A 17836-nucleotide genomic window follows, 5' to 3' on the forward strand; every position below is an offset into this window, starting at 1 on the left:
ACCATTTATAGATATCACGTTTTCATGCTTACCTGTTAGAATGCAGGCAAAGACTATCACAACCAAGGCCATATGGTATCCTTTCCATGGCCCGCCCTGAACAGGTGAGGAAATAATTGGTGCATTGTGAGGTTAACCGCCATGCTCAAAAGGCCACCAATGTATGTTCATGGACATTAAGCTGTGTTAAGAGGCATGGTTACTGTGATTCTCTTCTTTCTCGTCCTCTTTCATTCATTCATTCATTCATTCATTCATTCATTCATTCATTCATATTCACTCTCATTATTCTGCTTTTAACACTTGCATTGAAATGACAGCACTAGACTTGTTAATTAATTGATATAGCAGTGGGACATTCATTTATCTTCAAAAGATACTGACCTCCTGATAATGGTCACATTGAACTGGTCTTCCAAGAGACGCTGCTCATAATTATGGATATAGTGGAAAGATGCTCATTCTGAATATGGTACATAGATGTTTTATCAAAATTGAACACGCCATAAGAAAGATATGGAATTAATTCCAAAATGTGTTTATTGAGGGGTGACACCAGCTGAATAGAATGTGAACCACATGGGGCGATGATTTTGATAGCCTCAAAATTATGATATTGGCTGTGCTCACAAACACACACTAACATGCACGCCCACACAGGTGTCTATATCAATATCCGATCACAGGAGGTTAATAAAGCCTAATCATGGAAATGTTGTGATGAAAAAAAAGGAAAAAGGCTTTTTACTTCTCCAGGTATTATCTGTTGCTTTCAGTAAATATATCCAACATGTTATTACAAGAAAAACAGAGACATCGCGAGATATCTATTTATGTAAATAATGCAGAAAGCAACAATCATGTCAATATACGATGATAATAATAATGATAATAATAACATCAATTTATAAAGCGCAAAAACTACACTGTAAAAACATCGGTGTTAGATTTAACACCATGAGTGTTAAATCTAACACCGATCAAACTTCAATAAAGGACCACACCCACATGTGTTGAAAATGCACTGTGATGGTGTTGAAAAGTCTTCACCTGACACTTCGTGGTGTTAATTTGACACTGTACCTGGTGTTATTTTGACACTGTACTGGTATTAATTCAAAAATGACACCACATGGTGTTGATTTGATATTTGTTGGTGTTGATATCAATGGTTTAACACCCGTCCAGCTTCAATAAGAGACCACACCAGCTGGTGTTACTTTGGTGTAAATTTATTTTCACATTTTTTCAAAAATCTAGTATTTTAATGTAAAATTCTTGATCGTCTTGTTTAAATTAAAAATCAACAAGAAGTGCAGTTACTAAGAAACTCTTCAAAAAACAGTTTAAAGTTTGGAAATGACACCCGGAGGTGTTAATTTAACACCATAAATGAGCACCGAAAATTTAACACCAGCTCGGTGTTCACTATTTAACACCGGACTTTTTGCAGTGTATGTACACAAAAATATAGCAACATAGAAAAGAAATAGAAAGGAGGCAAATCATTTCCATCTCTGAAAGATTAGAACATACACTAATGATACAAGGACCACATGTACAATAGGAAGTTATCAGTCTTAATACATAACATGCTCCAATTTGATTGACTTGTCAGCAGTTTGTGATTGAAATTACAAAATCGAAAATGGATCTACAATCCAATTCGCGTTACATGAAGTAATCTGAGCAACTTTCAAGTATAGTGTCATCGTTTATATGCGACACCATTGAGACATGTGCTCTTAATATAAAAACTACAAGTGCAATTTGTGTGGGGGTTTTTTTCGCGACTCGAACTAAGATATAAAGAAAAATACAATAAAAACGTTTTTGATCTAGACACTCGGACTCTAAAATGAAAATGGGGAAAACAAAACTTAATATGGTTCGAGAGTACATAATTTGTTTTAAATGATTTGGATAAGGGTGGGAGGGAGGTACGTCCTGTAGGCAGCTGTTGTCATGGAAACAATACATATTTAAACAAACGTGACCTCTAGACGCTTCAGCTGTTGAGTTAATTTTCCTAATTATGTCCACATAACGTAACACTGAAAGTTTCCGGCTGTTTATTTAGAAACAAAAATGGCACTTCCCTCGTAAACTGTCAGTGTTTTCATTTCGCCGGTTTACCATAGCGTATGGTATGATTATTAAAGGCTCTATTACAGGGCCTACTGTATGCAGATAATACTAGCATTTTCATGTCACTAACGATCCGTATTCTTCGCCACAAATTTTAACGATGAATCTGGTATAATGATAAAAATGTGATTAAGTCTGAAAGAATTAGGCGTTGATACCAATATAACGAATTCTATGATTACTAAGATGATGAATCATCATGATGATACAAATAATAATTTTACGTTACTGATAAAGTCTAACATTTCCTGGATGTGTAATAGAACCCACTTGTTACATAAATGATAGTAAATTGACATGGAAGAATCTGCATCATTTGCTACAAAATTGCACAAATTGCACAAATATTGGAATCGTTTAATAAAGTAGTCATCTTTTCTTTACTGACAGCTATAGCTATTTTGATTACGATTTACGATGGCTTGACTTACGATGCAATTGTTTTTCCTTTTTTAACGTATGGTGTATTTGTTTGGGCAGTGCTGCCAGAACCCATTTGTAAAGATTTTTCAATTTTCAAAAAAGTGCAATGCGCATCATTAGTCATTCGAATTTTTTTTAGCTCATAGTACTCCAATATTTTATGCTGGAGAATATCTAAATTTTTATGAGTTTCAATAAGGAGTATATATATTTTTATGTTACAATTCTAAGTAATCTTGTACCTACCTCTCTGGAGAAATATTCAAATCTAAATTGCAATCTTTCTTTGTTGTTGTTGTTTTTTATCTCAAACTAGAAGTAATGCAATGTTCATATATTCAAAGTCAGAACATAAGTTTTGTGTAAGTCAATTTTATTCCGGGTTCCTCTGTGATAGAATTCGATTGCGGAAGAAGTGCGATACTCTAAAGATAGCCAGCAGGGTCCAAAACTTGAGGCATGTGTAATGTTGTATAGCAATGACTAATGTTCAGTTTGCGTGTGTGGGGTTCATTCAGCATTTTTTTCTCCTTTTTTAAATACATTGTTATTTGTCTTGTCGTGATTTCTAAATTCTGTTCTGTGTAATTGTAAGTTTATTCAAATTTAGGGGTAGGTCTTTTCATTTTATGATTGTAATTCCTTGTTTGATTGCGTCCCCCTGCCTCATATGGTATTTCAGCAATGTTTCTATGCTGATCTATGTTGCCAATATCTGGTGAATTTCATTTTTTTATGTTACATAGGCATTAGATAATAGATATGATAGAAATAACTGAAAAACATTAGTTTGTTCTATAGATAAGCATTCTATTTTGTGTTATTTTCAATTTTCTCACATAAGTTTTGGCTGTAGTATCATATCATCAATTAAATCACCTTCAATAATTATGGTATATAATACATTAACTTTCAGCCGAACATTCTATGAGAAATATAAACTTTAAAAAGTGTTTAATTTCTTTTCCTTTTTTTTTTTTGCTGATTGTATTTGCAAGTAATCGCTGTAAAACAAAAAGTACAGTGTTTCTTAATTTTTCTTTTCCTATCTACAATCGTATACTATATAGGTGAGAACGAAATAGACTTAGAATGAAATGTTATCCTCATTTCCTAACCCCAAGGTTGGGTTGGTATCCTCTCTTTTATTCTATGCAGAGTGTTGTAATGTTGGTGTGAAGAAGTCAACAAATCTCATGTTTTTTATCATGTATGTTATTTTTCATATTTTCTTCACCAATTAAGCGCTCAAAATTCCGAAACAAAACTTATACAATAAAAATATCGCTCTTGCTTTCATGATGTGATCGAAAGTCAACTGATATACGCATAAAATGCTCAATGTTATGCCCCTTATCTTGACTTATCAACAGACTCGCGGTACCAGTCAATGTATCCTATTGTATAACACCTTTAAATCTAATAAATAATGATAAGCAATGTTACATGGAAATTGTTCCAGGGTTGAGTAAGTGGCATCTTAAGTTGGGACTTTATACGACAATATCCGTATTGCTACTGTAAGCGTATGTGCTCCTTGTTACGTCGAGGTGCACACCATTTGGCATTAATACCTGTAGTTCTGCTCATTTCAGATGACTTTGCTCGAAGTGAAGCCACGAAAACCAATCGTTTAGGAAAAAAGAAAAAAAATCGATGATACAAAATATTTGATACATTTTTGATTAAATAAGTCCTGAAAATCATTGAGAATATCAGAAGCTGCACTCATAGTTATAAACATATACCCGGAGACGTTCAATTTCATGTTCAAGCACGTGTATACAATACCATTTGTCACAGCCTCATAATGCTACATGTTTGTATGAATTCTTAAATAATCTCAATGCAGTTGTTTGCAAAAGCTGCTGCTTGATTCGATTTACAGCAAGTCTAGCATTCCATCATCGGTCCTTAATTCTTGTTTTCTTCTGGGGCAGACATGCTTCCAATTTCTGCGATCACTAATTTCACTGCATACTTCATTATTGTATCCTCACATTAAAATCGAACAGATTCTCTCAAAGTAGTTACTATCTAGACCTCAGATGTAGGCCTACATAGAGCTTTCATAGAAGACAGGATTACTGAAGTAGGAATACTGGACTACGACGGAATGTCTAGTTTAAGCGTTCCTCGTTTCTCGCCTTCCCGTTATAACGAAATCAGTTGGTAAGTTGACTTTGAGACACAAAAAATCCGACATTTCTAAGGTTTTGATCCAATTGCATGTGTTCGATTGATTTTTCATTGCCCGGGCGTTGCATATGTTCTACTTTGACACTTCCAAGCCCTTGTTTTATGGGGATCAATCTGGCCGCCCATTTGCAGCTCAAAACCCACCAAAAGTAGGCCGAAATGAATTTCCAATTTTCTCCATAGATCGAAAGAGTAAGCTCTAAGCTTCTGAATGATACATAACTTGTTAAATTTGAACCATACTAACCTATTCAAAAACGTGATTGAAATATGAAAGAGCTAGGAGGTTCAGTTTCATGGAAAAGCGAGAAAGAAGGAAAAATAATTTACCCCTTAGCAGCCCCTCTCACCCATATATTCAATCTATCCCCACTTAACGGTAAGTTTCCAGACTCTTTCAAAATCGCCAAAGCTATCCCCATTTATAAAAGAGAAGATCCATCAATGGTGAAAAATTATAGACCCATCTCATTGTTACCTGCAATATCGAAAATTTTAGAAAAAGTAGTTTATAAGCGTCTCTCCTCGTTCATGATTGAAATGAAATATTAAATGAGAATCAGTTTGGTTTTAGGAAAGGATTTTCTACCGATTATGCTATAATCAAATCTGTTGATGATATTATTGATGCGCTTATCAAAAAGGACCACATAATTGGAGTTTTTATGGATCTTAGTAAAGCATTCGACACTATTGATCATGACATTTTATTTGAAAAATTCCATAATTATGGCGTGAGAGGGATTACTCTGTCGTGGTTTAGAAGTTATCTAAGTCATCGAAAACAATATGTTGCATTTAAATCCAGTCACTCATCATATTTGAACGTGTCATGTGGTGTCCCTCAGGGATCTATCCTCGTGCTCCTACTTTTTTTGATTTATATTAATGATATTATCAATTCCTCTCCTCGTTTAAACTTCATCTTATTTGCAGACGACACCAACGTTTCTTATTCCCACAAGGATATTGTAACACTGGTTGATACATTAAATATGGAATTAAGTAACATTTCGAAATGGTTTAGAAGTAATAAGCTTTCATTGAATATTGATAAAGCCTGTTTTATACATTTTCATACGCTTCAATCCCAACCCACCCTTCCTCAAAGTATTTCTATTGATGGCTGAGAAATATTCAACCAAGTTCCTAGGAGTGACCCTAGATAGCAATCTAACTTGGAATACTCATGTCCAGAATATATAACAGCAATATATAAAGCAACCGTTTTAAGGAGAATAAAATACTTAATTAATGATCAAACTTTAATGATGTTATACAACACTTTATTTCTACCATATGTAATGTACTGCAATATTGTATGGGGCAACTGTAGCAAAACCAAACTGAACACAATTTTTCTTCTCCAGAAAAAGGCTCTTCGTATATGCACACACTCAAATTTTTTAGCTCACACTGATCCCATATTTTATCGCCTAAAAACTCTAAAGGCCCATGATATACATTTATACCTAACTGCCATATTCATGTATAAACACATTCGAAATTTATTACCATTTTTCCATAATGCCCTAGGAACCAATGACCATATTCACCCATACCCTACCCGTCGTTCCCATGATTTTCATTTAAGTAATCCAAAGCTTTTACTTGCTCAAAAGTCGATTAGACATCACGGTCCGGATACATGGAACACTCTTCCTGAGGAGTTGAAACAGTGTGCCTCTTTGTTTTCATTCAAAGCAAACTTAAAGAAGCATATTTAACTACAGTATACTTCAAATATGAATTAAACACGAATAATTTATATGACTCATGTTGGTCTCCCGATAGCAACATCGCATGTCGTTCCCTCTTCCAGCAAACCAATTTCATTATTCGAAATTCCAACCTATCTGCCCTGTGCACTTTTAAGCACTTGCACGCACATTCACCACCATCACGCATCAGAGTTTATTTTCCCCTGCTATCTTCGCAGCAGAACTTGTATTGTTACGAATTTAATACGTCCCTACCTTTTCCTCGGGCCGGCCATCTTTTCAAGCAATGCTCATATAAATGGCGGCCCTCTGCATTATCGCTTCTCAAATATAATATTGTTATTGTAATCCCTGCTGCATAGACATGCATACTGTAATATCATATTATTAATTTTCTTTTAGATCGTTGTTTATGCAAGTCAAACGAATCTGTTTCAAATATACTTTATTGATTTTCCTTATTATCTGCAAAGTCAACCCAAGCTTTAGCTGGATTATATTATACGCAAGTATTTCTTTAATTGTTTGTTCCCTTGTTATGTTTTTTATTTTTAGGGGAGAGCTAAAAATGTGTTAATGTGTGTGAGTCATGGTGCACGTGTGTGACGAGAGTACATCGCCCAGCCCCCCCCCCCCCCCCCCCACTTCACGGTCCCTGCAGCAGTACAGAAGTAGAACGTCACAAATTTCAGAAAAGGCAGCAATGAAAAATATTAACAGTCCTTTCCAAAATTAATGGGGCATTCCAGACGATTTTCATAATTTCACATCATGTAGTACATGAATCGACAGTTCCATGTATAGATTTGTGGAATTTATTGTGGTCCTTGAGCAGATAAACAATACTCTGAAAAATCTTAAACAATACTGAACAATGTTGATGTCATAGGAGCCTCACATATTTCAGAAATGTAGCAGTGTAATTCCATTACGATACCACTTGCTTAACAAGTCCACCTGCGTAGAACGTATGCATGCCATCTTCTTTTGCTCTGCTTCCTTGAGCCCCAACTCATGCATTCTTATGGTGAGGCTGGCATCTGGGCATGTCATCATCCTTGTTCATTGCAATTTGTTGCAAATTTTTAAAACATTCTCATTCCTTAACCTAATCACTATAAATTCTGAAATTCTGTACTCGGTATAACTAATTTATAAATGTAAAAGTCAGAAATTCATCCGGAGGTCTCCTTTAAGTATTCAGCCAAATATTGAGGCGTACAATAGAAATACAACACAATATTCGTCTTACTAACAGTGACTAATATAGTGCTCTTCCAACGATAGTACATCTGTATATTATAGCGTTTCACAAAATAATATAAAACTTAAATGCAAAGTATACATGATGAACAATTAATAATCATTGAAGAGAAATGTCTTCAAAAGCTTTTGGAAAACTGCCAGAGATGGTGTTTTTTGCATACTCTGTGGTATTTGAATTTGTTTCCTGTACTGGAGCCCTTGGGATAGATAGAATAAGATCTTGGCCAGGTATTTAGAAATATACATTTTCGTTAATTTGGCAATGGCAACTCTTATTTTAGTTTTAATGTCCTGAGGAATTATTGTCTATGAAAACTCACCATTTTCCCGTTTATGTGCAGCTGAACAAATACTTCAGAATTTGACTGTTGTGAATCCAGCCGATGAATCGTCGGATGTCCTTTTTCTGCTAAATTCTTCACTGTAACCCAGGATAAAGGAAACGCATTTTTGCTGTTTTGACGTGTAATTGGTATGTTATGAGTTGCAAAACGCCGGATGTTCCAGATGGGCCTTTCCGACTGCTCAGATGAGCTACACCAAGTGGCAAGTGTTTACACTTTGTCTGAGCTCATCATTTGTACTGAAGCGAGAAAAAGTGCCTTCAGGACACACTGGCTCTATCCACAGAGGTAAAGGAGCTTTGGGCGGTGTTGGGTGTGATCCTAGTGCCTGCACAGTATTTCACGAAAGTTGTCGGCCCCTGACAAGAGTTTAAAGCTATACTGAAATCCTGGCTTCCGATTGGCTGAGATCAGCTACGTCATTATCAATGGTAGCAGTTGTGAAGGAGTCGAAGTTTATTCATTCCAACGAGCAGCTTCAAATTCCTCTCTTTCCCGAGTAACCTTTACAGCTAATGCAACTTTCGCTGGACACGTTGTGTTTGTCGTGACGACTCCAGAATTTGAAAGACCAATCCGTAAAAGGTGCTGAATGCATTCTTTCCAAGCCGGCTCGCGAGAGGGAAACGGTATCAATGTAAGTGAAATTATTAGATTGCCATTACATTGTCATGACAACCGTACACAGCGCCGCTATCGGTCAAAATTAAAGTAAAATTATGGACTTTTTTAAGGATACTTTGCTCGCTTCATTGAAGTCCTAAAAAAATTAATTTCCTCTCCAATCATGTTTGATTCATAATGGTTGTTTTGACAGATACTGCTCTTTGGTAGATTACCCTGTTCGTGCGTGGATGATCTGTCTCTCGGAAACGAACAAAGTCCGTGGCATGTCGATTCATGTATTCCAATATATTGTCCATTAAAAAATGATGATCATCGAGTGCGAGGTACAAATCCTTTTTCATTTTTTTTTTTGGGGGGGGGGGGGAGGGGAAGGCTGCTGACAATGTGACATCAAAAGTGAACCAATTTAATAAGATTGAACACAAATGCCTGCTCAGATATTATTTGCCTATTCATTTGTTATATCGCTTCATGAGCTCAGAGAACACTCTTTTTGACGGTTGCTACCAAGGTAAAAAGTAGTCCGCCACGACTTGCAGTTGATTATTAAGTCTTCCAGAAAAACGGGGAAAACCCCATAACAACATCCCCTGGAAGTCCTTGGGCTCAAATTTGCGTTTGCCTGTTTGAACATTGCCATCCTCTGTTTTAAGATATACCACAAGATGGGTGAGGAAACGTTTTCCAGTTTGTTTTCTTTACCTGCTCTAGTCACTTTAATTTGAGAATCAACATTGAGCACATCCATGGTATTTACTTTGTGCGTGTGTGTGTGTGTGTCGTTGTTGTTTTTGCATTTTTCGTTCACGTTTCGGAGTGGTAATGTGTTCTATCAACAAAAGAATAAGCAAGGAACGGACAATTTAGAATAAGAAGAATAATTTTTCATTATTGAGAGGATCAGATTCTGACTATAAATTTATCTGTTACATAACAGCATTCCATAATGAGAGACTGTATATAGTCTGTAGCCTTATAGGTTCTAACGGATTTTTTTTTCTTATGACGATCTCTTTGCCTGATCTCCATACCTCTATCTATCCTTCCTATCTATCCTCTTCCTTCCATCTATCTATCAGTCGATTTCTCCTTGTTGATGAGTTCAACCGCCGTAATCTCATGGTAGTCCCGTTTTGCTTTATGCATTACATTCGTTGCGCAGTTGTAAAAAAAAAAAAAGGATTAAAAAATGAAGCTGACTTTTAGAGAAAATGAACACATGAATAGATTATAAATTCTGTGTCTGACTTTGCCGACTGCGTGCGAGGTAACCTTGAATTATTCATGTTATACAGTTTGCTATGGTCTCTGGTCAAATGACAAACGAATCGAAGGTAGTTGCAGGACAGAAATGATGGAAGTAGAATTAGTGGTTGAAATAGTATATTAGTATTTCATTTCATTTCATTTCATTTCATTTTATTTCAATCATTTATTGTCCATATCATGGATATCTGTTTTGTTCACATGCTTTTTACAAAACAGAATATACGATACAATTACATAAAAAACATTTACTGGGTAAATGACATATAACACATAAGAGAGACATCTCTTTGCCAACATTATAAAACATAAAAAAGTCTTATCTATATCAGCAACGATATTCAAACATTCAACCTATTGATATATCTTTATATGATTAATATAAACTGTGAATACAACAAAACTGATATGGATGGTTTATTTCCGTGTCTTGGGGTACAATATACAAAATCCTGCAAATTATTCAATTTTAACGACCAGATGAAATAGATAAGCAAGCATTCTTACTTTGATCGGATTCAATCTCCTCCAACTTCTCAACATATTTCATTAATCATAAAATAGATAAACATCATCAACTAAAATAAATCAAAACCTTCCCTAAAACCTCCAGCTCAATCCATACAGCCTTCAAAACCTTCCTAAACCATACAACGCTCTCAATCAATCCAATCAATCAATTCAAAATCCAGTCATTATGATGATAATCACAATATTTGTTTTGCCTAAATACTTTCTAAAAAAAGGAAAAATAAGTATCATCAACCATACAAAAATCCAAACCTTCTTACCAACCTCATCATTACAACATTCCTAAACCATACAGCATTAAGCCCTAGCAATCAAATTAATCAATTCAATAAATCCAATCATTAATATCATCACAATATTTGTTTTACCTATACATAGGCCTACTTTCAAATATATATGTATACATGTCTATAATATGAATATATATATATATGTATTAATATATATATAATATATTATATATGTTAGATATATATGTATACATGTATATATATATACACACACACACATATATATATATATATATATGTGTGTGTGTATATATATATATATATATATATATATATATGTGTGTGTGTGTATACATATATGTATACATATATACATTACATGTGCATAAACAACATTCCGATGACATGTAGACCGTTTGGAAAACATCATATTTGTCAATAGTACAGAACATGGAAAATATCATTCAACACATCGTAGATCATTACCAGTAATCCATCAACAAAATGCGTATTTCTACGTCCTGATAGGGCAAGATGTAAATTGTGAATATAACTTGCAATGACATTAAAACTGAACATACAACACTGAATCAGGAGAGGTGATTTATTTCCATGTTTTTGGGATACCATAACATAATGCATATAAGATATTCTACAAATCATTTAATAACCGGATGGAATAAGGCACAAAAGTAGTAGTAGTATAGTAGAAGTATAGTAGTATAGTAGAAGTAGTAGTAGTAGTTGTGGTAGCATAGTAGTAGTAGTAGTAGTAATACTAGTAGTAATAGTAGTAGTAGTAGTAGTAATAATAATAATATTAGTAGCAATAGTAGTAGTAGTAGCGGTAGTAGTGGCAGTAGTAGTAGTAGTAGTAATAGTTGTATACTTAGTAGTAGTAGTAGTAGTAGTGGTAGTCAGTAGCAGTAGTAGTGGTAGTAGAGTAGTAATAGTAGTAGTAGTAGTATAGTAGTAGCAGTAGTAGTAGAAGTAGTATAGTAGAAGTAGAGTAGTAGTATATAAGTAGTAGTAATAGTAGTAGAAGTAGTATAGTAGTAGTAGTAGTAGTAGTAATAGTAGTACAGTAGTAGTATTAGTAAGTAGTAGTAGTACAGTAGTAGTAATAGTAATAGTAGTAGTAGTAGTAGTAGTATAGTAGTCGAAAAATAGTATTAGTAGTAGTATAGTATAGTAAAAGTTCTAATAGTAGTAGTAGTTTTTGTATAGTAGTATAGTAGTCGAAAAAATAGTAGTAGTAGGAGGAGGAGGAGTACCAAAAGTTGCACATTGTAAAGTGCTCATTGTCACAGTGGCTAGCCCGCCCGAAGATCCCAGAAGTATAATGCGTTTGAGCTATTTACTGCCCATGCACTAGCACAGTTGCCATGTGAATGATTCATCTATCCGTTTCTCTCCTGCTTATCAAACTAGATTTTGTCTCAAATATAACCACGGTATATAGTTCCCATCCATCATGTCCATGCAGTGAATAGCGAGAAACCCATAGCGAGTTATGCGGAATAAACAAATGTCTACCTACCCCTATACACCACCCCTCCCCCCCCCCCCCACCCCCCCCCCCCTCCTCCAGACTAATTTGTCTAAAAGCTTCTTTCACGTTGTATATGGTAGATGCAGAAGTGGCATTGAGAAGTACTAACATTGATTGTAGTGGTATAGTAGTTATAAATGTAGTAGTACACCCTATAGCCTAAAGCAACAGTAATTCCGCTTCATTTGTTATAGAAGTAGCAGGGGCAACAGTATTGGAAAAAATATTACATTCTCGTTTCGCTGTTCATTTTGCACGGGTAAATCACTACAGACAATCATAGCGCCTGAAATCGTTAGCCTTGCGAGTCCTAATTCATCGTCGTGAGGTCGTCTTTAATAGATTAAAGAGGCTGGTGAAATTAAAAGATTCCAGAAGCTGTTAACACAAGATAGTCTATACTTACGCTATCTGAATATTCATACCATCTCTGTTTATATGACATACACTAGCTGGTTCAACTGGAAAGAGATCGATTTGTTCAGGTTGATTAGACTCGGGTTGATTAGACTGATGGATTCTAGTACAAATATCTTTTAGTGTAGAGCGCTGAATTTTCAGTACATTATACGTTAATTTTCTACACATCAGTCGATGTCATGCCTCGTTCCATATGTAGATATTAAAAAGGTACGAGGAATTCTATCTTGCTGACATTATTCCGCGCCATAAATTAAGATGATCACTAGACAAGCTTAAGCGTTATACAAATCAGTGGTACAATCATGGAGTGGACATGCATGATTATTACGTGAGCTTCATTCATCCATCGTTTCAGAGGGTAAAATATAAATCATCATTCCATTCTTTGTTTTATTAGCCTTTTCATGAAGAATCAAATAAAAGAAATACATGAAGTTCTCATCAAAATGGGATAAAATAAGGGAAGGTATACGAGGCCCAACACGCCATCACGTTCACGCGAAACAATGATATCAACCAGAACCACTTTTCATGTTAGCTAAAAAGTAGATGCCATCTCGTCGCAAGCTTCCTTTTGTAAATAGACCTGCACACAAATCCGCTCCAAGACATGAATAAATGAGACACTAAAAGTTTGTATCCGCTCTCATCAGATTTTGTTCTCGCTGAGTCGCAATTCTCTGTTTCTGTTCCGTTATTCTCAAGGTTCGTTATTCCGAAGGTTTGTAATTCCGAAAATGAAAAAGGATTCGTAATTCTAAAGATGCGTTGTAGGCTCCCATTTTTCTTCTGCTCGTTTTCGTATTAACGAGCCTTCGGAATAAGGTATATCACTCACAATCACTGTGGAGCGATGACTTACAACTAAGGAGAAAAAGATCGGTCGCCTGAAACATGATTGTATGGCTTTAGGTCCATTAACCATGTCCACTAGACGAAGAGTTGTTGTACGCTGATGGCGTCATCACATGAAACTAGATTAGGGCCTATAATATAGACCTATCAATTTGGTTGTTTGCAAAATACAATATCACCGTTAGATGACAACTTGTGAAATTTTAACATTTCCTATACGTTATAACTCTCATATTGTCTACCATCTATGCAGCCATTGCTATCTATACCAGAGTTTGGAATTCCTTTTAAACTTAGTTACCATGGTTACTCTGCTGTAAGTTAAACGAGTGCTTTATGAATGACATGATGTCGAAGGCGAGCGACATACTGTTTACTGAATTTCAATATTTGCATGCCTTGGCTACCAACTTTCTTACTATCACCCGATAACAACCCGGTTTCCCGTCCCGTTTTCTATTATATACCTCTTTTTCTCATTCTCGTTCCTTTCCGCACTAATCTATGAGTGTTGTACTTCGTATGGTGGACTGAGGCCCAATTATGGGCCCTTTTAGTTCATCTAGTGGACCCTCTGCAGCAGAAATTTTGTCTGGCAGGGATTATTTTGTAATGTATTGGAAAAACTTGCCAATTTACAGTTAGTTTTATGTGGAACTCCCAATATTTAATCTGACCTAATTCTACGAAAATGGTCTTATATGGGCCACCATTAGGGCCGTCTGGCTGGCCTTTTGCAGCAAAAATTTTATCTGGCATGGGGCAAATTCCGTAGGCTTACTCTGTAAAGCGAACTCAATATTATTTGACACCGGTTTCAATTGGTACCTCCTATATGTTTGATCGAGGCCCATTTGGGGGCCATTTAGGATCGTCTGGCAGGCTATTTTTCTGGCAGTGGCCATTTGGTATACAATGGGGTGACATTTAGAATTTTCCACTTGGCGTGGTACGATTGCCATTATAGTGGCCGGGGCCATTTTACACGGCCTCGCGGGGCCCGCATGCAGCAGAAGGAACACGGTGCTCCTTGCCAGGTGTTGGATCCGTATAGTACCTGCATATTATGGTAGGTCCCCCTCTCTGTACGTAAGTTCCAATACTCGGATATCGGGTACAGGCCTATTACCTTGTTCGTTTAACTGGGCTGCAAGACTAGTAAGTTGATCACGATGGCTGGTTGAATCGGATCGTTGAATGATGACGTCGATAGGGTGATGATAATGTAGGGTCCTAATGATGACGATGGACAGTGATGATGATAATAATAATGATGATGATGATGATGATGATGCTATGAAAATGACGAGCGTAAAGGGGAAATGCGATGTTAACTACAAAGATGAAATTCAAAGATGATGATGGTGATGATGAGAATGATACTCATTATAATCTTACAGGGATGTCATTATTAAAGTTTTAGTAGCCTATATGTACCTTATACATCAGGATTGGGTCTCATTATAGGCCCTACAGGCCCTTACTCGAGTACCGGCCAGTCATCCTGGGTACACGGCTGCAAGGGCCACAGTTGCTGTCTGATATTGTGGGATTTGCGGAGCATTCCAAGTGAATATGGGGGGGGGGGAAACTCGCCTATTCCCGGCTAATCATTTCATACAGCTTAATCGCTCTAATCCCGGCAAAATAGTCTCCCTCCCTAGCTCCCGTTTTGTTTTTGTTTTTTCTGTATAATGTCGTTTGATTGCTGCTTTTTCGGGGGGGGGGGTTCAGTCCGCACACACGATTTTACGAATGTTTCTTATCTTCGTGTACGTTGTTTTCCTTTTTAAATCTCACCCATTCCCAAAAATTACTTTCTCCTCATTCATCAGCTAGGGCTCACACCTGTATATATAATGGAATACCCCTGATCGCATCACCGTACCAAAGATACTAAAATAAATGAAGGAAAAAAATAATCAAAAATCAATGATGCAGTTTGGCAAGGAAGTGAATAGCAGCAGATATTGAGTATGAATTCCTCTAGTTTTTTTAGTTGGAAGATAAAAGCTTTTCTCATGGAATTTTAAAGGGACTATATTTCATTGCCGGGGTGCATGTACCGAAAATATGTGATTTTTTGAGTGACAAGAACTAGTAGTCTGGCTTTGCGGATCCTTGGACAGAGTTTGAGCCGAAGACCAGTTGAGTAAGAGGGATAGAATTTCATTGAGCCGTTTTAGATGTAGGTCAAATCAGTTGCCAGCTAATAATAGAAGATTTGTACAGTCATTTGATGAAAGGGATGTTCAATGCCCTTGTTGTGATAGGCATGAAACGGGTGATGAATTTCACTATGTTTTTGTATGCCCCTTCTTTGAAAAGGAAAGGCAGTTATATTTAAGCAATCATTATTTGGTTAAACGTCCTTGCTCATTACAGATGTCCAGATTATTTTCATGCTCGCATTTAGGACAACTTAAAAGATTAGTGTTATTTGTGAGGCTGATCATGTCATATTTTGCAAATTTGCAGAAGCCTGAACAAGTTGAATATACTGTAGTCAAGAAAGAAAATATTGTAACTCGTAGTGGTAGAAAAATTAAGCATCCAGTGATACTCGATCTCTAGTACATATTTTGTAGTTGTATGTCACGATTGTTTGGTCGTATGGTTCATACGATTAGTTAACCTTGCTTGCCAATTTGTATATATCACTGTATATATGTTTAGTAGGTATAGACTATTTTATATACATCATTGTAATATATCACAAACATGTATTCTTTGATATTGTTATAACCATATCTTGTATTTATGTGTTGTACTCTCATACCCCGGAATGGGGTCGGAAGAGTCGAATAAAATCTAAATCTAAAATCTAATCTTGCAAATTTGATGGATGACAGGGTATGCCTATAGCTCACTTATTCAGGTTTGTGAAGATGAAACACCTCATTTCTCCCAGCTATCTTACAGATTTTTTTGAATTTTGAATTTTAACACACGTCTCTATGGGGAATTATTTACCCGTATGAGCCCTGATGAGATTTTTCTCCTCTCTCATTAAAGCTCTATTAGCTTTGGCTGTATACCACATATATCCTATGACTGTTTCAAATTGGCAACAAACATAAACCATTCGTAAGAATTGTGGTCTACTCTCGATCTTATCGGATATCTCCGACCATGTTCGTCATCATAAAATCAGCCCACAGAAATACATTTCTGTGCATCATCAGCCCATAGTAAAAACCAGGGCAGTGACAGAGGGTAGGGCCAGTACCACCGCAGTGTTTCAAATCGATGCTGTTTTTCCTTCCCTTTGCTCAGTTTTCGGTACTAATAAGGATTTCAAGATGTTGAGCGAAGACTTTGGAAAAGCTGAAATTGACGCCATAGAGTCGGCATCGAAGAGAGTGGAAAATATGCTCAAGGTAAACACAGCAGGAAGTGCATGAATAAGCCCGCGGCAGTCCCACGCACAGACTTCCATGTCAGTGCAGACACTACTGCAGCAGCAGATTAGTAGCAGGTCATGCATCCCGATGACTAACGAGTAACGTTAGACTAGAGCATTCTCGTATATAATAATTTAGGTTTAGATCTATCGTTAGACACTAGAATTCTAGTGAAGTAAATGACAAACATACAAATTACAACCCTTCTTATGCGAGCTGACCTGGGAGCTACTGGAGGGTCGCGACAAATGATTTCGGGAGTCTGGTTGATGGTGACATTATTAGATTTTACTTGGCCCACTGCACTGGCACTGTTGTGCACTTAAACACTTCGGAACACGAAACACTTGATTTACGCCATTTTTTATTCACGAATTGCAGGGAATTTGTTTTCGTAAGAGCAGTCTATTCATGGAAACAGTCGAATCAAGGGTAACTGCGACCAGCCCCAACACGCAGTGTTGGGGCTGCGCATTGTAGCAGACATGATCATGACAGGCGAAGTGTAGCGCCTAAAAATCAATATGAAATCGCAAAAATTCTGCAATATGAAGACTTACAGGTGAAGATGTAATGTTGAAGACTGACTGCGTTCAACTTTTGGTTCTGGCAATAGTCCCTTTCTGCTCGGTTTGATGAGTTAAATGCGACTCGGTCGAGAGGAACTCGGGAGAACTACATCTTATACGGTCAATGGATTTGAGATTTGTGCGCATGCGCTGGCCGTCAAGTCGTGTAGCTTTGTGGCAAGGCTTTATCATACTGTTGGCAAACCCTCTCGCTGTATATTGCGTTGCTTTCTGGGTGGGTGCGCGCGCGCAGGCCTTGTCAGAAGGCTAAACGCATT

General features: G+C 36.6%; 1 protein-coding gene across 1 annotated transcript in view; it reads left to right on the top strand.

The window, feature by feature from the left end:
- The first annotated feature begins 16795 nt into the window (after window positions 1–16795).
- LOC139736351 (exocyst complex component 3-like) overlaps window positions 16796–17836 on the top strand; it is a 55695-nt gene continuing 54654 nt past the window's right edge. Inside the window, exon 1 of the mRNA XM_071647106.1 lies at window positions 16796–16965. Coding sequence (XP_071503207.1) covers window positions 16888–16965 — 78 coding nt within the window. The 5' untranslated portion in view covers window positions 16796–16887. The remainder of the gene's footprint in view (window positions 16966–17836) is intronic.

The sequence above is a fragment of the Diadema antillarum genome, unplaced genomic scaffold (genome assembly GCF_040938485.1).
Source record: "Diadema antillarum isolate AM-2024a unplaced genomic scaffold, OU_Dant_1.0 seq00000637_RagTag, whole genome shotgun sequence".
NCBI classification, from domain to species: Eukaryota; Metazoa; Echinodermata; class Echinoidea; order Diadematoida; family Diadematidae; genus Diadema; species Diadema antillarum.